Source organism: Oncorhynchus keta, unplaced genomic scaffold (assembly GCF_023373465.1).
Source record: "Oncorhynchus keta strain PuntledgeMale-10-30-2019 unplaced genomic scaffold, Oket_V2 Un_scaffold_4321_pilon_pilon, whole genome shotgun sequence".
Classification (NCBI taxonomy): Eukaryota; Metazoa; Chordata; class Actinopteri; order Salmoniformes; family Salmonidae; genus Oncorhynchus; species Oncorhynchus keta.
The window spans coordinates 189,283-212,594 of NW_026290939.1; the positions used below are offsets into that span (position 1 = coordinate 189,283).

Genomic DNA, 23,312 nt, shown 5'->3' on the forward strand with positions numbered 1-23,312 from the left:
ATTTCTCTTTACACATATATTGTAATGACATAGAGACTATATATTCGACTGTAACACCCTCGTACAACACAAGTGGTCTCTTTGTAATTGTCTTGCGTAAAAACGTATAATCGCTCTTTCCCATCCGCACAGGGACAAATGTATAGCTATTTGACCTAGACACATTTTGTCAAGGTGAGCGCCTGCTCAATTTAAAAAACAATAATCTACTGTACTTCTTTGCAATGTGTTATTTGGGACTGAAATAGCCGTGCACTAATGCAATAACTCAGTAAGCTGTTGATAAGTTTAGCCTGCAAGCTAACCACCATGTAAAGCTGTGTTGTTGTGTTAGCTGTGGCAACTGTGCTAGCAAACCGCTCTTGTTTTGTTGGTGGTAATTAGCTATTCATGTTCAGGCCAAAGAATGGACATTTTTAAAAGTGTTACAATGACAACAAAGAGAGACTGCCATTAGCCACATTGCTGTGCCAGTCGTCATGTGGGATGCATGCCAATGTTGTGGTTTAGGGAGTTTGATATCAGATAAGACCAACCGTTTCCACTGCTAATATTTTCTAGTTGACTTGCCTAGCTATTTATTTAAATATAATTAACGTTATTACTATTCCTCATTTTAGGTCAAGGTAATGCCTTATGGTCAGGTTGGTTGTATGTAACAACAGCTAGTCAGCTAGCTAGATAAAACAATGTATGCGGTGGTGACAGGTACGTGTATAAACATTCGACTCTCCCCTGGAATAGGGCACCTCCATGAACAACTTGAATGACCCCCCTAGATGGAACATGGGGCCAGACCCACGAGAAGGTGCTGCTGCTGACGGGAACAAATGGAATTATGCCCTCCTCGTGCCAATGCTGGGGCTGGCTGCCTTTCGTAAGTAGCCTGCACAGTACAGTGCTGTTACACAAGGACAGGACATTCACTATACATGACGGGTGGTGTATATACAACTGAAGACAAAAGTTGTAGGCCAATCTTGTACTTACTTTGACAGACACTGACAAGCCTTATACTCTTTTGTGGTGACTTCACTGCATTTCCCTACACCAAATAGGTTGTCATTACAACATTATAACAGTATTATTACAATCACTACATATAATATTGCAGGAAAGTGATTGGGTAGTTCTGATGGGGTAGTTCCAACCGGGGCTTGAACATGGGACTGTTGAACCAACACCTTTTCTGAGGAGGGGAGGTTGGTGGGTTATTATATGAGAAGGTGTTTGGTCAACAGCCACAAGGTCCTGGGTTTAAGCCCTAGTCAGGACTACGCCCTATAATAACCAAACAACCTCCCATCCTCAGGCTGGATCTGGACCAGAGAGTCTCAGACAGAGATCATAAAGGTCAAGGCCCGGTACGACCAGGACATGTCTGCCGTGACCTCCAACCTTGAGATGAAGTACAGAGACACCCTGACGGAGAACCGGCGGGCAGCGGCCATCTTGGAGCTGGAGCTGGAGAAGGAGAGGCAGAGGGTCCATGGGTACCGCCAGGCCCTCATCTCACAGAGCCAGCAGGTCATGGAGGAACGCAAACAGCTACAGGTGGAACGAGAGGTGGGAGGACTTGACTTAAAGATGCACCCCGGGATATTAAGCACAGCAAATGTGTAACATATAGCACAAATTGGATTTGTTACATATCACACATATTTCTAAATTCGTATATGATATCATACAAATGGCAAAATTCGTAGCATGTCGCAAGAAATGGATGATGTAGTACACAATTAAATTAAGTAGTACACAAAAAAACAGGGACCACTTTTGGCTCATGAGCAACACTTTCAAAACTACAGGCTGAAATTATCAAAATGTTTGAGAATGCATCTTTAACTTAGTTCTAACTCCTAGTGGAGCCTGATGAGGGCCTTGAAGGTGTGAGGGGAATGTTGCTTTTAAAAGATGGAGTTGTTATAAGCTGAGGTTATTTGTTGATGTTTAAGTTGAACAGACAGGGACAGTGAAAGAGAGACAGGAAAGGTATGAGATGTGTTCCAGAAGGAAGATGGGTCAGATTCAAACCCATGCAGACACTGGTATACCAATATATGTGTACTGAAAGGGGAAAGGGGGACTGAATGCCTTCAACTGAAATGTGTCTTCTGCATTTAACCCTCTGAATCAGAGAGGTGCAGGGGGCTGCCTTAAACATCCACGTCTTCGGCGCTCCGGGGAACACTGGGTTAACTGCCTTGTTCAGGGGCAGAGCAACAGATTTTGACCTTGTCAGCTCAGTGATTCAATCCAGCAACCTTTCGGTTACTGGCCCATCGCTCTAACCACAGTGCTGTGTAACTAACCACTAGACTAAACCCTGAAGCAACAGTTGAGATTTGTATCATCTTGTGTTTACTAAACATTTCATTTTCAAATCGCCAGGCTCTGGAGCAAAAGAAGATGAAGCTTTTAGAATCCGGCGCCGCTGGGGCCGTCCTCCAACACGCTCTGGCCAGAGAGAGCGACTGGCACCAGAGGGCCTCAGCCATGCTGAAGGACCTGGAGGAGGACCTTGTGGAGAGACAGGGGGCCTACTGCAACCTGCTCCTCCCCAGGGAACATAGGCTGGAGATGGAGAAGAACCTGCTCCTCAAGGTGGTGAAGGAACCGTTGGGAATGGATACAGATCTGGAGGGAGACCTGAAGGATATCTTTAAGAACGACCGCTACTGTGCCAAAGGCAACAATCGCCTCCTCAACGTGAAGAGAATGGACAAGAGGAAGAATGGTAGCTTGATGTGGCTCTACCTCAGATATTGGCAGCTGCAGGTTACCATGGAGACGCATAAACGGGCAGAGGACTCAATACTGGGAGTTAAGAATGACCCCAAGTGACCTTGATAGGGTTGACATTGAGTATATAGTAACAGTCTTCTTGACTGCACAAATGTTTTCTTTTTTCACTAAATGGTGAATTCGTTTGTACATCATTTTATGACTCTTGACAACTAGTGAAACACAGTAAATGCCAATGGAATTGTCATTGAATGTCAGGGATATTTTCACAACTATAGTTTTGTCTTTGCACTCCAAACCCAATGTTGGATGATATGATACAGTATCATGAATTCTAGAGGAATATTTCCTTTTGATAAAATCATGTATATTCACATTGGACATCACAGCTGTTGTCAGTCATGTAGAAAATAATAGTGATATACTTTATTATGACAGAATATACAAAGTTATAACAGACTGTGGTTGTGTCATACAATAATGTAATGCCATGTCATATACTGACATCTCTGACTAGATACTTTGTGTGGGTTATTTAATTAGAGGTATTGGTTGAGTAAAGCCCAGGACTGACAAGCATTGCTGACCATAGCTTCCACAGGCTCCATAAAGTTTGAACTAATGTAAACTGAATCGAAGTAATAGACCTGAGCAAACATTTACATTTTATTCATGTAGCGGACACTCTCGTCCAGAGATGAAGTTTTGTAGGGGAAAAAAAACAACCACAGTTATTGCAAGAAAAGCCTTCTTGGAAACAGCTGTTATTAGTAGAAAAAAGCCGGGAAGAGAAAAACAAGTGCAAAATATTCTGAGGCACAGCAATTCCCTATCAGTTTTAGTCCATCTACGGCCAGGGGCGACCCTGCCCAGGGAAGGATGCCGTTTCCTGGCTCCTGGAGGGAATAGTGGATGAACAGCTGAGCTCTGGAAGTCTGGGTTGGGTGGGCAGTCATCCTCTCTAAGACACCCCGTACAGTCCCACTCCAGTTTTCCCGTTGAAAAACAATATCCTGGGTATAAATGTAGTGATGTAATGTGTACTTAAGCTGCAACAAAGAACATACGACTTCCTCTATGCCGCCAATCGCTTCAGCTACTGAAATCAGGTTTTAAAGGGAGTAATCCAGGATTTGAAAAACAACAAAGCGGTCACTCTGCTACTGAAATCAGGTTTTAAAGGGAGTAATCCAGGATTTGAAAAACAACAAAGCGGTCACTCTGCTACTGAAATCAGGTTTTAAAGGGAGTAATCCAGGATTTGAAAAACAACAAAGCGGTCACTCTGCTACTGAAATCAGGTTTTAAAGGGAGTAATCCAGGATTTGAAAAACAACAAAGCGGTCACTCTGCTACTTGACCCTTTAAAGGGGAGGTGCCTGCATGAGGCGACCTGGGCATGGCGTTGAAGATACGGAAGCCCTGTTTGGTGGCAAAGTCCCAGGCCAGGTCAGCCACCTGCTCAGCTAACCTCCCGGAGCCGGTTGTTCCTGTAAAAGAGGGATAGTTAAGACTACAACTACATAGTGTTCATAAAACAGATGTAAGGTTAACATCTGGACAGACTGTTAGGCCAGCTAAGTAATAATATAATCTGGACATACTGTTAGGGCAGCTAAGTAATACTATAATCTGGACAGACTGTTAGGCCAGCTAAGTAATAATATAATCTGGACATACTGTTAGGCCAGCTAAATAATAATATAATCTGGACAGACTGTTAGGCCAGCTAAGTAATACTATAATCTGTAATACTATAATCTGGACAGACTGTTAGGCCAGCTAAGTAATAATATAATCTGGACAGACTGTTAGGCCAGCTAAGTAATACTATAATCTGGACAGACTGTTAGGCCAGCTAAGTAATACTATAATCTGGACATATTTGTTAGGCCAGCTAAGTAATACTATAATCTGGACAGATTTGTTAGGCCAGCTAAGTAATACTATAATCTGGACAGACTGTTAGGCCAGCTAAGTAATACTATAATCTGGACAGATTTGTTAGGCCAGCTAAGTAATAGTAATATATGCCATTTAGCAGACACGTTTATCCAAAGCAAATTAGTCATGCATGCATAGATTATTTTATGTATGAGTGGTCCCGGGAATCGAACCCACTATCCTGGTGTTGCAAGAGTGATGCTCTTCCAACAGCTACAGAGGACCAAGTAATAGCTGAGCATAAGATCCAAACTATGTACCTTTACGAAGCTTTATTAATTCTCCTTAAAGATATTGCCTGAGACACAATCCTAAACTCTGGTCTATGTTCTGGTACCTGCAATGGTACTCTTGCTCTCTCCCTGGTGGCTGGCTGCCAGGCAGAAGAGGTGAAAGGCCATGTAGAAGTTCCAGTCTGGGACTCCCTCTTCCAGACCCATAGAGCTGCAGTACTGCCCCATCACCTCCTCCACAGTGGGGATACCCAGCTGGACTAGGCCCCTGTCAGATATACCTGTAGGAAACACAATGAAACCACCACTGTGTTGATATATTGAATCAACTATACTGAACAAAAGTATCAAACGCAACATGCAACAATTTCAAAGATTTTACTGAGTTACAGTTCATATAAAGGAAATCAGTCCATTTAAATAAGTTCATTAGGCCCTAATCTATTAATTTAACATGACTGGGAATACAGATGTGCATCTGTTGGTCACAAATACCTTTTTTTTTTTTTTAAAGGTAGGCGTGAATCAGAAAACCAGTCAGTATCTGGTGTGACCTCCATTTGCCGTATGCAGTGCATAGAGTTGATCAGGCTGTTGATTGTGGCCTGTGGAATGTTGTGCTACTCCTCTTCAATGGCTGTGCGAAGTTGCTGGATATTGGCAGGAACACGCTGTCGTACAAGTCTATCCAGAGCATCCCAAACATGCTCAATGGGTGACATGTCTGGTGAGTATGCAGGCCATGGAAGAACTGGGACATTTTCAGCTTCCAGGAATTGTGTACAGATCCTTGCGTCACGGGGTCGTGCATTATCATGCTGAATCATGAGGTGGTTGCAGCGGATTAAATGGCACTACAATGGGCCTCAGGATCTCGTCACGGTATCTCTGTGCATTCAAATGGCCATCGATAAAATGCAATTGAGTTAGCTGTCCATAGCTTATGCCTGTCCATACTAGGGCTGTCCCCAACTAAAATAAAATACTGGTCAACTGAGAGTAGTGCTGTTCTTTCGACCAATCGATTGGTCAAAATGTTTTCCATATATAGACAGACACACCCTATGTGAATAAAACCAACTACATATGCACTGAGCTTGTCTGATGCTTTAAGCACACTGTTTGATTATATAAAATGAACGTGACACAAATTACTCAAGAAAGACCCCAGCCATGGTCACAATGTGTTAACGGAAAAAGAAAAATACAGCGAGTGCCTGTGTGACTGGAGCACGTTGTCTCGCAAATCTCCTCCCAGAGTTAGTTATCAGCAGTCCATCTTTAATTAATGAGCACCACAACACAGCAAAGTGTCTTAAATTGCGCTGTCCATGCTGAGATCCTTTATAGCTGCCACATCATTACAGCCATTTCGTTTGTCTTGATGATTCTGACTAAAAAGTTCTGTTAATCTTGACAAATCCCTAATTTGTTTGTGGAGCCAAGAAAATGTTCCCTCTTCACCTCAACCCATACTCTCTTGACAGAGTGAAACACAAAAATAAATACAAACATATGATGAATATAAAACATCTTACCTATGTTACCAACTAATTATGATTATTCCCCAACAGTAAGCATTGCATGCATGTGACCAATAGGGCCTGACCTATAGCCCATCATAATCACATTAATAAATTGGTTATAACAAACTCCGAACACAGTTATGTCGACTGCAAAATGGATGTGGAGGACGTGAAGAAAGAAACTCGAAACGGGTGAATGTTTACTGGTTGTTCAGGAGGGAAAGGGGAAGTCAGATCTGTGGAAGACATTTGACTTGGTTGTGGAGACTACTGGAGATCTAGAAAAAGGAATGTATAGGAGCAAGCGTTGCGTGAGTATTATGTGCCAAACAGGTGTTGTTAGATTACAATAATATTATTATTTTCTGACCATTTGGAACAGTAAACAACACCAGAGTCTGTTCTAACGCAAAAAAATAAATACATAAAGCCTTTATTACAGCAGACTAAAAACAGTCGCATGCACCTTTCCAACAGTTCAAGTACATTTCTGCCCTGCTAGAGCTGCCCTGGTCAACTGTAAGTGCTGTCAAGTAGAAATGTATAGGATCAACAACGGCTCAGCCGCGATGTGGTAGGCCACGCAAGCTCACAGAACGGGACCACCGAGTGTTGAAGCGCGTAACAATTGTCTGTCCTCGGTTGCAACACTCGCTTCCAGAGGCAGTTTGGAACTCGGTAGTAACGTCAGCACAAGAACTGTTCGTCGGGAGCTTCATGAAATTAGTTTCCATGGCCGAGCAGCCACACACAAGCCTAAGATCACCATGCGCAATGCCAAGTGTCGGTTGAAGTGGTATAAAGCTCGCTGCCATTGGACTCTGGAGCAGTGGAAACGCGTTCTCTGGAGTGATGAATAACGTTGCACCATCTGGGTTTGGCGGATGCCAGGAGAACGCTACATGCCCCAATGCATAGTGCCAACTGTAAAGATTGGTGGAGGAGGAATAATGGTTGTTTTTCATGGTTTGGGCTAGGCCCCAAGTTCCAGTAAAGGGAAATCTTAACGCTACAGCATTCAATTACATTCTAGATGATTATGTGCTTCCAACTTTGTGGCAACAGTTTGGGGAAGGCTCTTTCCTGTTTCAGCATGACAATGCCCCTGTGCACAAAGCAAGGTCCATATAGAAATGGTTTGTCGAGATCGGTGTCGAAGAACTTGACTGGCCTGCACAGAGCCCTGACCTCAACCCCATCGAACACCTTTGGGATGAACTGGAACGCCAACTGCGAGTCAGGCCTAATCGCCCGACCACACTAATGCTCTTGTGGCCGAATGGAGTCCCCGCAGCAATGTTCCAACATCTAGTGGAAAGCCTTCCCAGAACAATTGAGGCAGTTTTAGCAGCAAAGGGTGGACCAACTCCATGTTAATGGCCATGATTTTGGAATGAGATGTTCGACGAACAGGTGTCCACATACTTTTGGCCATGTAGAGTATATAGTTTATGTTCAATTTATCGAATCAGTTATTGTTTTCTTGTAAAACTCAGACATTTCTCTCAAAACACAGGGATGTCGATTCGCAAGGAACTGGTATTATCAGAGGACCAAAAAATAGCAGGTTATTCTGGATGGAATTGCACATAATTACATTACCTGACCACCCCCAGTAAAACTAATCCCATCTGAATATGGTTTAAGGAATTGTTCTCAATCCCAATAGGATGGTTAATTTTGCTACTATGCACATAGCAACATAGGGAAAGGTGCCAATTCTATGGTGCATTGAAGATTAAGTTTCAGAACTGCAGACAGCGACCGTATCCAACGCGGGAGAAAACACATTTGTTATAAAATAATATTAGATCTATTAGCGTTGCACCATTATTTTGACATAATATAACCACATGCACATTTTAGAGTGGCCTTTTATTGTCCCCAGCACAAGGTGCACCTGTGTAATGATCATGCTGTTTAATCAGCTTCTTGATATGCCACACCTGTCAGGTGGATGGATTATCTTGGCAAAGGTGAAATGCTCACTAACAGAAATGTAAACAAAGTTGTGCACAAAATTTGAGAGAAATACGTTTTTGTGCGTATGGAACATTTCTGGGATCTTTTATTTCAAGCTCATGAAACATGGGACCAACACTTTTGTTGTTTTTATATTTTGGTTCAGTGTAAATGCATACTACTTCTAGGTTATATCCCAAATGGCACCCTATATACTGCACTACTTTTGACCAAGGCGCATGGGAGTAGGGTGCCATTTGAGTTTTATATCCGTGGGCCTGGTAGGGTGCAGTAGTACGGTTAGGTGGTATAATGGTACCTGTCAGTAGAGGGTTGTCCTGGGGCAGGCAGTGAGCCATACAGCTGAAGGTCAGGTCTGTTAGAGGGTCACCCAGTCTGGAATGGCCCCAGTCCATCACCGCAACCACCTCTGGCTTCTCTGGGTGGAACACAAGGTTCTCCAGGCTACGGACCAGAGGGGGTTTTGGGTTGGATTCATTTCACCACGGCTGTTTTCCCTTCATAGTGCACTACTTTTGACCAGATCAATGGGATTAGTACACTATATAGGGTGCCATGTGGGATGCACACCTAAATCAGGACTTTTCAAATACAAATATTACTGCTGATTATGTAAATATGTACATGCTGTGTGTGTGTTATACCTGAAGCTTCCATGGATCAGCGTAGATCTCTGGTGTTTGGGGAGGTGCAGAGGAAGCCACTGTATGAGTCTCTCCATGGCTGGGATGGGCGGAGTCTCACTGTCCCTGTACTGCTGAGTCCACCACTGTACCTGAAGCCCCATGTAATCCACTACAGAGGAGAAAGAAGGAGAGAGAGAGAAGATGAAGGAGAGAGTGAAAGAAAGAGAATGAAAGAGAGAGAGAGGAGAGAGTGAAAGAAAGCGAGAACGAGAGAGGAGAGAGTGAAAGAAAGAGAGGAAAGAGAGAGAATGAGAGAGAGAGAGAGAGGAAAGAAAGAGAGAGATAGGGAATGACACAAAAAATCTTTGCTAAATAAATGAATTACCTGGCTCGCCGTAGTCCTCCAGGCCGACTGCTCTAGGATCTAGACAGTGGATCTGGCGAAGTGTGTGTTGCATGGCTTGGTACAAGGCCCTCCTGTCCCCAGGGGTCAGGCCTGGTAGGGAGGGGTCACTGAACATCCTCCCTAAACAGACCTCCATCAAGAGGAAGGGAGCACCCAGGACACTGGACAACACAACCACATACAGGAAGAAGACAGAGACAAACGGGGATAAAAAAAAAAAACCTAATCTAGAACTATGTAACGTGCATGAGTGTATGTATGTTTCTGTGTGTGTGTCTGTCAGGCAGTGTGCGTTCTCACCTTGGGTCCTCACACAGATCAATGATCTCTGGAACAGGGATGCCGGATCCACTGAGAGATTTCAACAACCTGTGGAGTACAGAGAAGAGAGTTATGAAAGAACACAATGTTTCTTCATACAACTGGAAATTAACTAAAAGGTTAATGATACAAATGGTGTCACAAATGACATTCTATCCCCTATAGTGCACTGCTGTTGACCAGGGCCCATAGGGTACACTATATAGGGAACATGGTGCCGTTTGGGACACAGACACAGTGATCTAGATAGAAGAGACGGATGACCAATCCAGATGCTGATCACTTCCATCTCACACCCCTCTAATTCCCACAACTTGGTAGGTGGTGTATTGGAGGAGCCCAACCTGAACTCTGTCTCCATGGCTCGGGAGGTCTTCTGCTGTTTCCTCAGGAGGAGATGGCGCCCTCCAGTGGTCAAGTGATATAAGGAGTTTGACTGACTGGGGTTGAGTTGTTGGACAGCAACAGAGTCTGCTTCAGATATAGAGACAGACAGCATCAACAGTAAATAGAGACACTGGGTGTGTCCCGAATGGATTCTTATTCCTACTTCTTTTGACAAGGGCCCTTTATTAGGAATAGGGTGCTGTTTGGGACGTAGCCATCATATAGGTGAGCTTTCTAAACAGACATCATAGATCAACATACATGTCCTGGTCCTCCCTTCCCCCAGTGCCTTTACAGGCTACGGGACTTTCTACTGACAACACTGAGGTAATATCAATTCTATCCATTTCTAGACAGAAGTTTTGAAATGTTCTGACGAAGCTCTGACAAATAATATTGTTAACTACAGTTATACTGGCAAGAGTAGTGTGCAAGTTGTTCTTTTTCTTTAAAGAAATGGATAGATGTACCTTTGTCAGACAGATGGAGAGCCTTCCTCAGGTACTGTGTGAGTTGGTCCATAGGGAGCTTTGTGGCCCCAGGGGCAGAACCAGGCCCAGGAACAAACCCTGACAGGGGGATCCCCAGCACCCCTTCCAGCTCCTTCACTGACACTGCAATGTCCCCTACCTGAAGAACAATATCTATCACTCACCGGTGGCTCGGTCACAGAGTCTGTGGGTTATGTTCCCCAGTGTTTGGTGACTACTACGAAGCTTGGGGAGGAACTTGAAACACTGCTCAATGAAACAGTGAGATCATTCACTAGGTTGCAGTCACTTGCACAGTACACCACAACATCTCCAATGTAGAGTGTTATGGGTATGGGGGAGTTAAGAATGCAGAGACGCGGCTCACTCACCTTGATAGCATGCATCCCTAGCTGGGCAGCTACCTCAACGTTTAACTTCAGGTCATCCAGAAACACAGCCTCATGGGCAGAGACACCCAGTCTGTTCAGGCACAGGTGGTAGATCCTAGGGTCTGGCTTACTGAGGCCCTCCCTACACGACTCAACTATCTACAACCAGAGATGTGGGGAGAGAGAGAGGAGTAATGAGATGGGAAAGGTGGGAAAGAGGGATGGTGAGAGGCAGGATGGGGACAGAGGGAGAGAGAGAGAGAGAGAGAGAGGGAGAGGGAGAGGGAGAGAGAGGGGAGTAATGAGATGGGAGAGGTGGGAAGGAGGGATGGTGAGAGGCAGGATGGGGACAGAGGGAGAGAGAGAGAGAGAGAGAGAGAGAGAGAGAGAGAGAGAGAGAGAGAGAGAGAGAGGAAGTCTAAATTGTAATCATAATGCCATTTCTGCACTCAAACACTGAAATTTGACATAGAATTGTCTACGAACTGTTACACAGCTACTATTTGTGTTACTTTTACTATCATTACTAAATAATGCCTGCGTCCCAAATGGCACCCTATTCCTATGCAGTGTACTACTTTTAACCAGGGCCTATAGGGATCCCATAGGGCTCTGAACAAAAGTAGTCCATTATATAGGGAATTAGGGTGCCATTTGGGACGCAAACAATGTAAACATAAAATGCTTTATCACCACATCGAAGAGAGAGTGGTCCAGAGGCAGGAAGGGGTCACCGTTCAGCTGGAGGAAGTTGTTGCTGAGGACTGCAGTCTTCAGGCCCCTGGAGCGAGCACACAAAATGGCCTCCATCATGACGGGTAGAGGCCTGGTCATTGGCCCACTGGTCAGATTAGACAAGAATGAGCCAATGGGAACAGGACTTCCTGCCTGAGGGTGGAGCAGCAGAGTGAGATAATGAATTAAGATGTGGGTTGAATATCAAATGGCACCCTATTCCCTAGTTTAGTGCACTACTTTTAACCAGGGCCCATAGGGTACAGGCTGTACGTACAGACAGACATGGCTAGTCGTGATGTAGTAGACATAAGCTCACTATCTCACTGCACTGCCTGCCGAAGGCCTCCACAAACTCCTCAGCCCCAATCTCTCCACGCATGAACCTCTTCCACGCATTCACCTCCCCACCTGTCCTGATGGCCTTGCCCAGCGTGCCCAGAGGAACACTGTTCTGCTGTTCAAACACTAGAGAGAAAAAGAGACCGAGAATATTATGTTGCACTATATTGACTTCTATGTTTATTTTGATTGAACCTTTATTTAACTAGTCAAGTCAGTTAAGAACAAATTCTTATTTTAAATGACGGCCTACCGGGGAACAGTGGGTTAACTGCCTTGTTCAGGGGCAAAACTAAAGATGTGTACCATGTCAGCTTAGGGATTCGATCTTGCAACCTTTCGGTCACTATTCCAACGCTCTAACCACTAGGCTTCCTGCCACCCCTATGTATTGAGGCCCTTTCCTCCATTAGGAGTTGAATGGAAATAAGTAGGTCTACCATAATGGCCTATTTTTGATGTTGGGTTATACAAGGCTTGTGTGGTACATTGTGTGGCACATTGTGTGGCCTATATAACATACCTGTTGCCAATTTGACAGGTGACGGAATGAGAACTCCATACATGTCAAAAATGACAGCTTTGTAATTGGAGATGTCAGCAAAGCTTCTGTGACAGAGGCTAGGCATCTTCAGACTCCACAACTGAGACCTGAATCGTGCAGCAGTCAGCATCTTCTTCATCATCATCATCATCTTGGTTTTGCACAAGAAAAAAGTACAAAGATTGTTAGTCACATGGGAAAAGAGAACACTCTAAAACAAGTAAAGATTGCTGCCCTGTGTCTGACAAAAATACCTCCTTGAATTGATCAAAATCTTAACTTTGAAAACATGAAACAGTAAAAAAGTTTCCCCCTTCTTTCAATCTGACCTCTTACTTCAACGTTGTCACCGTCAGGCAATGTCGAATAGTTGTCAACGTCTCTCTTACCTGTGTTGCCCTTACGCAGGCAAACGTTGATTGCAGAATATTATGTGATAGTCTTGTATTCTAGAGACATATTTGCAGTACTGTTTACAATGCAGACATGTTGTACTTCAATGTAGGTCATGTGATCATGACGTGTGCTTACGTCGTTACGTCCTCTATTTTATTTTAGGGCAAATATTTGAGCAGAAGAATGGGAAGAAGACTGATATGTACTCATGATATGAGTTTATAACAATAACGATCATTTACCAAATGTGTTCGCAAAGGTAAAACAATTTGCAATTCATTCCAAAGAGGACAATGCACTCACAAAATACATGAGAATGTATGACATCAGATAGCTAGAAGCTGGCTAACAGTTTTTTGGCTAGCTATTATTCTGCAGAGCTTGGCAAATTAGCTTGCTGCTAGCAAGTTAGCGTTATCTTCGGACAAGCTAATAGCTAACCCAAATAGTGGTTCGATTGCCATTTAATCTGTGAAATACATGGATTTCATTAATATATTCATCTTAACTTTCTTTGCCCTTGTCATATCACCATCGTTTAGTTGGCTAGTAATACGTTAGTTAGCCCAGTTAAAAATGTAACGTTAGCCAGCTAACTTATTGCAAAGTTAACTAGTTACTGTAGCATTAGGTACCATAGTAAATGGACAACTAACGGCCAGTTAGCTAAACGTGTTGTTGCAAATTAATATCCGATTTGTTCAGACATTAAACGTTAATAAAAACGCTTGTTTTATCACTTGACTTTTGCCACTTTTAATAACCGACATGCTAGCTAACCAACCGCTTGTGTGACTTTAGCTAGCTAGTCTACGATAGCCTGCTAGCTACCTAGTTTAGTACATTAGGCTAGCTAACTATCCTAGTACGTAAATTAAGATGGCTAGTTAGTTAACGAATAATATGAAAATATGTGGTGACGTTTGCTGGTCATCTCAACATACGAGTTGATTCATTAACAAGCTAGTACTGTTATGAGTGATTGTGCCATGATGTTTTAATGACTAGAATGTGCCAGTTGGGTGAGTATGGTGGCGGTGTCATTTTAGTCAGAATAGATTATCGACCCTGCACTTGCTTATAGTTGCACTGGGGTCGGACAGGCTTCTTGTTTAGATTAAGACACTGCGGAGCCTGCACAAGATATGGCTCGGAAAAAGTACCTCAATCCGGGGATGAGAAATGCATTGTACTCTGAATTGTCCCATTTATTTCAAATGTAAAACCGAGAAGGTTGAACGACTCACTGACTTTTAATAGTAACCACATCTGTCATTGTGGAATTGCTGCTGTGGCTTCTGCTACCTATCATGAGGACTAAAGGGAAACTTTTATGGAAAAACGAGTAGTCTTTTCTGTATAACAGTTGTTAATAATGGTAGACATTTCTCATCCCACGATTGAGATACATTTTTTGAGCCAGGAATCCTGTCTGACCCCAAAGCAGCTGTAAACAAGAGTAGGTTCTGGATCTATTTTGGCTAATGGCATATCTGAACAGCTTGTTTGATAGACAGTTGGTTTACTAGAGAGGATGTTCGCTTGCTAGTCAGCTATCTATTCGAATAACGTTTTTGCTTTATGAATCAACTGGAATACTGCTGACCTTTGTGAGCAAACTATCATGCTAGCTAGTTCAACAAGACCATATTGTTCATTCCATTACTTAAGCCATATAACTAGTTAGCTAATCACCTTCCCATATGGTGCCAATTGAACAGATAGTTAATCTTTGCAGAGGGTCTCGTGTGGTTTACATTTAAGAGAAAGACGGATGCTTAACATGGTCTATCCATTACCTTTGTTTTGTTTTCAGCTGCCACAGACAGACAGATCATCAGTCTTGAAACATAGACGTTGTGAAGATGAGCAGGAAGACACCTAATCGTCCAGGGATCACTTTTGAAGTCGGTGCTAGAATTGAAGCTCAAGACTATCTACAAAAATGGTATGTAACAGTCAAGTTCCTTGATGTAATCATGGGCATAATGACAGATATACATGTAACATAGTAGACATTTTGTTCTTGTCTTCTTTGTCTTCTTTCTTATACAACCTTCTAGGTACTCGTCACGCATTGAGGACATCGATTTCGATGAGGGGAAGATGCTTGTCCACTTTGATCGTTGGAGCCATCGATATGATGAGTGGATCGCCTGGGACAGCACTCGGCTGCGGCCTCTTGAAAGGCCAACACTCCGTAAAGAGGGACTGAAGGAAGAGGAGGGGGAGGTGACTGTAGGTGTTTTTGTCCAGCCACAGACTACTTCTCAATTCGTCTCTCCACGATTCCTTGCATCCTATTTCCTATTTCCTGCATTCTCAACCGTATTGGAGGAGAAGGTCCAAGGTCCCTCCCCTCAGACCTTCTTCTCTCTTTGAGAAGATATGATGATGTGAGGAATTGAGAAAATATGAAATGGGAGTGTCAGACTCCCCCATGTATTGTGGCTTGCAATGTATGGATGGATTTGATGAAACTCATATGGCATGCCAAGTACTCAAAACAGCTTTCTCGGGGCTAGAGACAGTTTGCCTCATGAGGAGTTTTGTTGTAGATGGTTGAGAGTGTGCAATCAATCGGATGAGTGATAGATGGATAGTAGTAACATATCGATTCTGAGTGAACTATCGTTTTAAAAGAAATAACAAATTGTTTATGCCTTATATCTTATAAATATTTCTACCAGGAGAGACTCAGCGAGATGTCAGCATCTCGCCTTGATGAGCTTCCTGGATGTACAGAGAGCACAGAGGACCAAACAGAGTTACCGCAGCGGAGACAAGTATACATACATTCCCTGTGTCTCATTTTGCAGTGATTTGGCTGAATTATTAACTCCTTGTCTCACTCACTGTTTCGATTCTTCACATAACACAGCTTTGGTCAAAACCATCAGATCATTTTTGTTGAGGCATAACTGAATCTGACATAGCTATATCAGAGTTTAGGCAGTTCCATACTGCAGTGCTATTCTGTGGTCTAAAGGGGCTCATTCTGCATCATTCAAGCTTTTGCTCTTTGTGTTCCTGTCATATGTTTGTAACATTTATCTTTGAGCTTTTTGTGTTAAACTTTTCCCTTTGCCTTAAAGTTCCAATGCAACCATTTTTATCTCAATATTAAATCATTTAGTACCGTACTGTGTTTTCAATTAAAATGATCCAAAATAGCTTCTTAACAAAGATCAATTTCTCCAGTAAAAGTTTTGCTTGGACTGTCTGGGAGTGGTCTGAATGGGGAGGGGAAAACTTAAAACTAGCTCTTATTGGCAGAGAGGTTTGGAACTCTCTTTCTTATTGGTCTATTAATTAATTTACAGCCTGTTGATGTCACCAGGCAGGCCGAAACTCCATCCCAACAAAAAAGGCTGACATTTCAGGTGGCCTTTTCAAACAGCTCCAACACTAAAATGGCTTTTTCAGAATTTCAAAGTATTATTTTAACGTCAGTGTGGGAATGCATTTAACACACAAGAAGTCACGTTTTTTTACAGCACTGGGCCTTTAATATTCAAACTACACTTTCAACCTTACATGCAATTCCTTACATCCTGAATCAGACAACAACATTTAGTGCTTCTACCATATCTATACTGGACAGAAATATAAATGTAACGTGCAACAATTTCAAATATTTTAGAGTTACACTTCATAGAAAGAAAGGCCCACCCACTTGGGAGCCTGGCCCAGCCAATCAGAATTAGTTTATCCCACAAAAGGACTTAATTACAGACAGAAATACTCCTAAGCACCGCCCCCCACTCTCAAATTCCAAGGATCTTTTATTTCAGTTCATGAAGCATGGAACCAACACTTTACATGTTGTGCTTATATTTTTGTCCAGTATAATTTCAAACTTTTGTCTCTCATGGCACCTGTTTGTTAAATACATATTTAGAGTAATGGAGGTTTGTTTGGCTTGACTTGTTTTCCAGGAATTGAGAGATGGTGAAGAGGTGCTTGCTCGATGGACAGATTGTCGCTACTATCCTGCAAAGATTGAATCTGTAAACAAAGAGGGTATTTATCACTAACTATTTCTAAAGCAGTAGCAGGCCATATGGCCAATACACGTAACACAATGACTTGCAATTGTGTCCGTCCCAACTGAAGTGTCTTTGTTCAATTCTAGGTATCTACACGGTGCAGTTTTATGATGGAGTTATTCGCTGTGTGAAAAAAATTCATATCAAATCTATGCCCCATGATGCAAAAGGACAGGTGAGCTGGGTCACATGATCATACAATCACTTCTGGAATCAGCATGAGCATATTTAAAAATATATATATGTAAATTTAACCTTTATTTAACAAGGCAAGTCCGTTAAGAACAAATTCTTATTTACAATAACGGCCTGGATAGCATTCCTCCAATAGAAGTAAGGAACATGTAGCTTAATAAGAACCTGGCGTTGTAGCTAAGGGTCTGGCGTTGTAGCTAAGGGTCTGGCGTTGTAGCTAAGGGTCTGGCGTTGTAGCTAAGGGTCTGGCGTTGTAGCTAAGGGTCTGGCGTTGTAGCTAAGGGTCTGGCGTTGTAGCTAAGGGTCTGGCGTTGTAGCTAGGGGTCTGGCGTTGTAGCTAAGGGTCTGGCGTTGTAGCTAAGGGTCTGGCGTTGTAGCTAAGGGTCTGGCGTTGTAGCTAAGGGTCTGGCGTTGTAGCTAAGGGTCTGGCGTTGTAGCTAAGGGTCTGGCGTTGTAGCTAAGGGTCTGGCGTTGTAGCTAGGGGTCTGGCGTTGTAGCTAAGGGTCTGGCGTTGTAGCTAGGGGTCTGGCGTTGTAGCTAAGGGTCTGGCGTTGTAGCTAAGGGTCTGGCGTTGTAGCTAAGGGTCTGGCGTTGTAGCTAGGGGTCTGGCGTTGTAGCTAGGGGTCTGGCGTTGTAGCTAGGGGTCTGGCGTTGTAGCTAAGGGTCTGGCGGTTAGGTCTGGCGGTTATCGCTAGGGGTCTGGCGGTTAGGTCTGGTGGTTATCGCTAGGGGTCTGGCGTTATGGCTAAGGGTCTGGCGGTTAGGTCTGGCGGTTATAGATATACTGATTAATAGAAGGCAAGTTAAAATTCCTGAAAGTCTGTTGTAGACAGTGTAGGATACCATAATTTTCTATTTCACTTCTCCCTCTTTTTCAGAAGGTAAAGGGCAACAGGGAATTGCTGGATTTAATGCGAAGGCTGATTCCCACAGTCTTGGCAAGATAGACTTGCTGGCATCTCCTTTGGTCCAACCAGCAGACACTCTCAAGGAGACCAGAGTCTAATCTTATTTACTACTTAATTAAGATTGAATTTATTTTACTTAGAATTTGTATTACTTTTAATGTGGAGCAGTACACTTGGAAAGTAGTAGCTAATAGTTCAAACACAAGTCCCTATGGGCTAAATATATTGATTTCTTTACTATTGAGGCTTACTATTTTCTCACCGACCAAGGTCGTGACCTAGTCTGACATCTAGATGATCTGTTTAGTCACGGTTAACCCTGTTACTTCTCCACACACTACGCCAGAGTCCCAAATGGCACCCTAATTAGAGGCTGCTGCCCTATATACATAGACTTGGAATCACTGGTCACTTTAATAATTGGAACTAGTCCATTTTAATAACGTTGACATATTTTGCATGACTCCTCTCATATCTATATACTGTATTCTATCCTATTCTACTGTATCTTAGTCTATGCATGACTCCTCTCATATCTATATACTGTATTCTATCCTATTCTACTGTATCTTAGTCTATGCATGACTCCTCTCATATCTATATACTGTATTCTATCCTATTCTACTGTATCTTAGTCTATGCATGACTCCTCTCATATCTATATACTGTATTCTATTCTACTGTATCTTAGTCTATGCATGACTCCTCTCATATCTATATACTGTATTCTATCCTATTCTACTGTATCTTAGTCTATGCAGGACTCCTCTCATATCTATATACTGTATTCTATCCTATTCTACTGTATCTTAGTCTATGCAGGACTCCTCTCATATCTATATACTGTATTCTATCCTATTCTAATGTATCTTAGTCTATGCATGACTCCTCTCATATCTATATACTGTATTCTATCCTATTCTACTGTATCTTAGTCTATGCATGACTCCTCTCATATCTATATACTGTATTATATCCTATTCTACTGTATCTTAGTCTATGCATGACTCCTCTCATATCTATATACTGTATTCTATTCTATTCTACTGTATCTTAGTCTATGCATGACTCCTCTCATATCTATATACTGTATTCTATCCTATTCTACTGTATCTTAGTCTATGCATGACTCCTCTCATATCTATATACTGTATTATATCCTATTCTACTGTATCTTAGTCTATGCATGACTCCTCTCATATCTATATACTGTATTCTATCCTATTCTACTGTATCTTAGTCTATGCATGACTCCTCTCATATCTATATACTGTATTCTATCCTATTCTACTGTATCTTAGTCTATGCATGACTCCTCTCATATCTATATACTGTATTCTATCCTATTCTACTGTATCTTAGTCTATGCATGACTCCTCTCATATCTATATACTGTATTCTATCCTATTCTACTGTATCTTAGTCTATGCATGACTCCTCTCATATCTATATACTGTATTCTATCCTATTCTACTGTATCTTAGTCTATGCATGACTCCTCTCATATCTATATACTGTATTCTATCCTATTCTACTGTATCTTAGTCTATGCATGACTCCTCTCATATCTATATACTGTATTCTATCCTATTCTACTGTATCTTAGTCTATGCATGACTCCCTCATATCTATATACTGTATTCTATTCTACTGTATCTTAGTCTATGCATGACTCCTCTCATATCTATATACTGTATTCTATCCTATTCTACTGTATCTTAGTCTATGCATGACTCCTCTCATATCTATATACTGTATTCTATCCTATTCTACTGTATCTTAGTCTATGCATGACTCCTCTCATATCTATATACTGTATTCTATTCTACTGTATCTTAGTCTATGCATGACTCCTCTCATATCTATATACTGTATTCTATCCTATTCTACTGTATCTTAGTCTATGCATGACTCCTCTCATATCTATATACTGTATTCTATCCTATTCTACTGTATCTTAGTCTATGCATGACTCCTCTCATATCTATATACTGTATTCTATCCTATTCTACTGTATCTTAGTCTATGCATGACTCCTCTCATATCTATATACTGTATTCTATCCTATTCTACTGTATCTTAGTCTATGCATGACTCCTCTCATATCTATATACTGTATTCTATTCTACTGTATCTTAGTCTATGCATGACTCCTCTCATATCTATATACTGTATTCTATCCTATTCTACTGTATCTTAGTCTATGCAGGACTCCTCTCATATCTATATACTGTATTATATTCTATTGTATCTTAGTCTATGCATGACTCCTCATATCTATATACTGTATTCTATCCTATTCTACTGTATCTTAGTCTATGCATGACTCCTCTCATATCTATATACTGTATTATATCCTATTCTACTGTATCTTAGTCTATGCAGGACTCCTCTCATATCTATATACTGTATTATATTCTACTGTATCTTAGTCTATGCATGACTCCTCTCATATCTATATACTGTATTCTATCCTATTCTACTGTATCTTAGTCTATGCATGACTCCTCTCATATCTATATACTGTATTCTATTCTACTGTATCTTAGTCTATGCATGACTCCTGTCATATCTATATACTGTATTCTATCCTATTCTACTGTATCTTAGTCTATGCATGACTCCTCTCATATCTATATACTGTATTCTATCCTATTCTACTGTATCTTAGTCTATGCATGACTCCTCTCATATCTATATACTGTATTCTATTCTACTGTATCTTAGTCTATGCATGACTCCTGTCATATCTATATACTGTATTCTATCCTATTCTACTGTATCTTAGTCTATGCAGGACTCCTCTCATATCTATATACTGTATTCTATCCTATTCTACTGTATCTTAGTCTATGCATGACTCCTCTCATATCTATATACTGTATTCTATCCTATTCTACTGTATCTTAGTCTATGCATGACTCCTCTCATATCTATATACTGTATTCTATTCTACTGTATCTTAGTCTATGCATGACTCCTCATATCTATATACTGTATTCTATCCTATTCTACTGTATCTTAGTCTATGCATGACTCCTCTCATATCTATATACTGTATTCTATCCTATTCTACTGTATCTTAGTATTTGCCGCTCTGACGTTGCTCGTCCAAATATTTATATATTTTTTAAATTCCATTCCTTTTACTTTAGATTGTGTATTTTGTTAGCTATTACTTGTTAGATATTACTGCTCTGTTGGAGCTGGAAACACAAGCGTTTCGCTATGAACCGCGATAACATCTGCTAAACACACGTATGTGACAAATACCATATGATTTATTTCCTATATAGGTAATAGGGTTCCATTTGGAATGCACCCTAACTAACTTACAGCAGCAGCCTATAGAATAGAATAGATGCATTTATCTAACCACTAGTCTCTAATACTATGTTTAATAGCAACATATGGATACATGGGATTCAGAGAGCTTTTCAAACAACAACAACAACAACAACAAGGACAAAGCACAACAAAACAAAACAAAATAGAAAAACAGTGAAGGAGGAAAAACAAGTGTCTCTCCTCCCAACAGGACTGGATAGCCCTGGTGAAAGCTGCCTCGGCTGCAGCCAAGAGCAAAGGAAGCAGTACGCCTCGTACCAGTGCCAACAGCAACAAGGACAGGGACGACCCTCACGGAGGGAAGTCTGACGATGAGGATGGTCAAGAAGAGCTGGATGAAGAGTTGCAGGATCAGTCCGACTCTGACAAACTGGGTAACTTGAGTCCTCTCCTTCCCTCACCCCAACATATAGATGCACACTGTGGGTATTTCCCAAATGGGACCATATTCCCTATGTAGTGCACTACTTTTGACCAGAGCCTTATGGTCCCTGGTCAAAAGTAGTGCACTACATAGGGAATAGGGTGCGATTTGGGAGACATATGGGTTTCAAATTAGCAGGCCCTTTAAAAATGAATGATAATTTCTCTGTCTGTTCTCATGCAGCTAGTACTGTATGTTAGTATCATACAGCAGTGATATGGAGTAGTGGTATCATTTAGATGTTACTGTTGTCATGTAGCTAGTATCATACAGCAGTGATATGGAGTAGTGGAGTAGTGGTATCATTTAGATGTTACTGTTGTCATGTAGCTAGTATCATACAGCAGTGATATGGAGTAGTGGAGTAGTGGTATCATTTAGATGTTACTGTTGTCATGTAGCTAGTATCATACAGCAGTGATATGGAGTAGTGGAGTAGTGGTATCATTTAGATGTTACTGTTGTCATGTAGCTAGTATCATACAGCAGTGATATGGAGTAGTGGAGTAGTGGTATCATTTAGATGTTACTGTTGTCATGTAGCTAGTATCATACAGCAGTGATATGGAGTAGTGGTATCATTTAGATGTTACTGTTGTCATGTAGCTAGTATCATACAGCAGTGATATGGAGTAGTGGTATCATTTAGATGTTACTGTTGTCATGTAGCTAGTATCATACAGCAGTGATATGGAGTAGTGGTATCATTTAGATGTTACTGTTGTCATGTAGCTAGTATCATACAGCAGTGATATGGAGTAGTGGAATCATTTAGATGTTACTGTTGTCATGTAGCTAGTATCATACAGCAGTGATATGGAGTAGTGGAATCATTTAGATGTTACTGTTGTCATGTAGCTAGTATCATACAGCAGTGATATGGAGTAGTGGAGTAGTGGTATCATTTAGATGTTACTGTTGTCATGTAGCTAGTATCATACAGCAGTGATATGGAGTAGTGGTATCATTTAGATGTTACTGTTGTCATGTAGCTAGTATCATACAGCAGTGATATGGAGTAGTGGTATCATTTAGATGTTACTGTTGTCATGTAGCTAGTATCATACAGCAGTGATATGGAGTAGTGGTATCATTTAGATGTTACTGTTGTCATGTAGCTAGTATCATACAGCAGTGATATGGAGTAGTGGTATCATTTAGATGTTACTGTTGTCATGTAGCTAGTATCATACAGCAGTGATATGGAGTAGTGGTATCATTTAGATGTTACTGTTGTCATGTAGCTAGTATCATACAGCAGTGATATGGAGTAGTGGAGTAGTGGTATCATTTAGATGTTACTGTTGTCATGTAGCTAGTATCATACAGCAGTGATAT

General features: G+C 41.6%; 3 protein-coding genes and 1 long non-coding RNA gene across 14 annotated transcripts in view; 3 read left to right on the plus strand and 1 right to left on the minus strand.

The window, feature by feature from the left end:
• Positions 1–58: 58 nt before the first annotated feature.
• On the plus strand, positions 59–3,202 carry ccdc127a (coiled-coil domain containing 127a). Of its 2 annotated transcripts, none has more exons than XM_052516340.1 (4): positions 59–174; positions 745–877; positions 1,313–1,554; positions 2,392–3,202. In XM_052516340.1, the coding sequence occupies exons 2-4, from the start codon at positions 754–756 to the stop codon at positions 2,842–2,844; spliced, it is 819 nt and encodes a 272-aa protein (XP_052372300.1). In that variant the 5' UTR covers positions 59–174; positions 745–753; the 3' UTR covers positions 2,845–3,202. The 2 variants fall into 2 exon arrangements, with proteins under 2 accessions (XP_052372300.1, XP_052372299.1); XM_052516339.1 differs by having other exon boundaries at positions 60–174; positions 1,313–1,566.
• LOC118376981 (acyl-CoA dehydrogenase family member 10-like) lies at positions 3,148–13,167 on the minus strand. 4 transcript variants are annotated; one of them, XM_052516336.1, is made up of 13 exons: positions 13,044–13,167; positions 12,634–12,805; positions 12,088–12,236; positions 11,727–11,921; positions 11,034–11,192; positions 10,642–10,801; positions 10,129–10,255; positions 9,764–9,832; positions 9,443–9,624; positions 9,076–9,226; positions 8,730–8,875; positions 5,027–5,203; positions 3,148–4,235 (listed from the first exon to the last, which is right to left on the minus strand). In XM_052516336.1, the coding sequence occupies exons 2-13, from the start codon at positions 12,803–12,805 to the stop codon at positions 4,090–4,092; spliced, it is 1,833 nt and encodes a 610-aa protein (XP_052372296.1). In that variant the 5' UTR covers positions 13,044–13,167; the 3' UTR covers positions 3,148–4,089. The 4 variants fall into 4 exon arrangements, with proteins under 4 accessions (XP_052372296.1, XP_052372295.1, XP_052372298.1 ...); XM_052516335.1 differs by having other exon boundaries at positions 10,129–10,258; XM_052516337.1 differs by lacking the exon at positions 3,148–4,235 and having other exon boundaries at positions 5,013–5,203.
• The window catches only part of phf20l1 (PHD finger protein 20 like 1), a 78,862-nt gene continuing 68,717 nt past the window's right edge, over positions 13,168–23,312 (plus strand). For 3 of the 7 annotated variants that reach the window (XM_052516327.1, XM_052516328.1, XM_052516330.1), the window contains exons 1-8: positions 13,168–13,309; positions 14,867–14,998; positions 15,114–15,288; positions 15,741–15,836; positions 16,374–16,433; positions 16,989–17,073; positions 17,186–17,274; positions 21,741–21,924. In XM_052516327.1, coding sequence (XP_052372287.1) covers positions 14,916–14,998; positions 15,114–15,288; positions 15,741–15,836; positions 16,374–16,433; positions 16,989–17,073; positions 17,186–17,274; positions 21,741–21,924 — 772 coding nt within the window. In that variant the 5' untranslated portion in view covers positions 13,168–13,309; positions 14,867–14,915. The remainder of the gene's footprint in view (positions 13,310–14,866; positions 14,999–15,113; positions 15,289–15,740; positions 15,837–16,373; positions 16,434–16,988; positions 17,074–17,185; positions 17,275–21,740; positions 21,925–23,312) is intronic. The other 4 variants (XM_052516329.1, XM_052516332.1, XM_052516333.1 and 1 more) reach the window with 4 other exon arrangements.
• On the plus strand, positions 17,281–18,338 carry LOC127928851 (uncharacterized). Its single transcript, XR_008132461.1, has 2 exons — positions 17,281–18,004; positions 18,059–18,338. It is a non-coding gene; the product is annotated as an uncharacterized LOC127928851 (long non-coding RNA).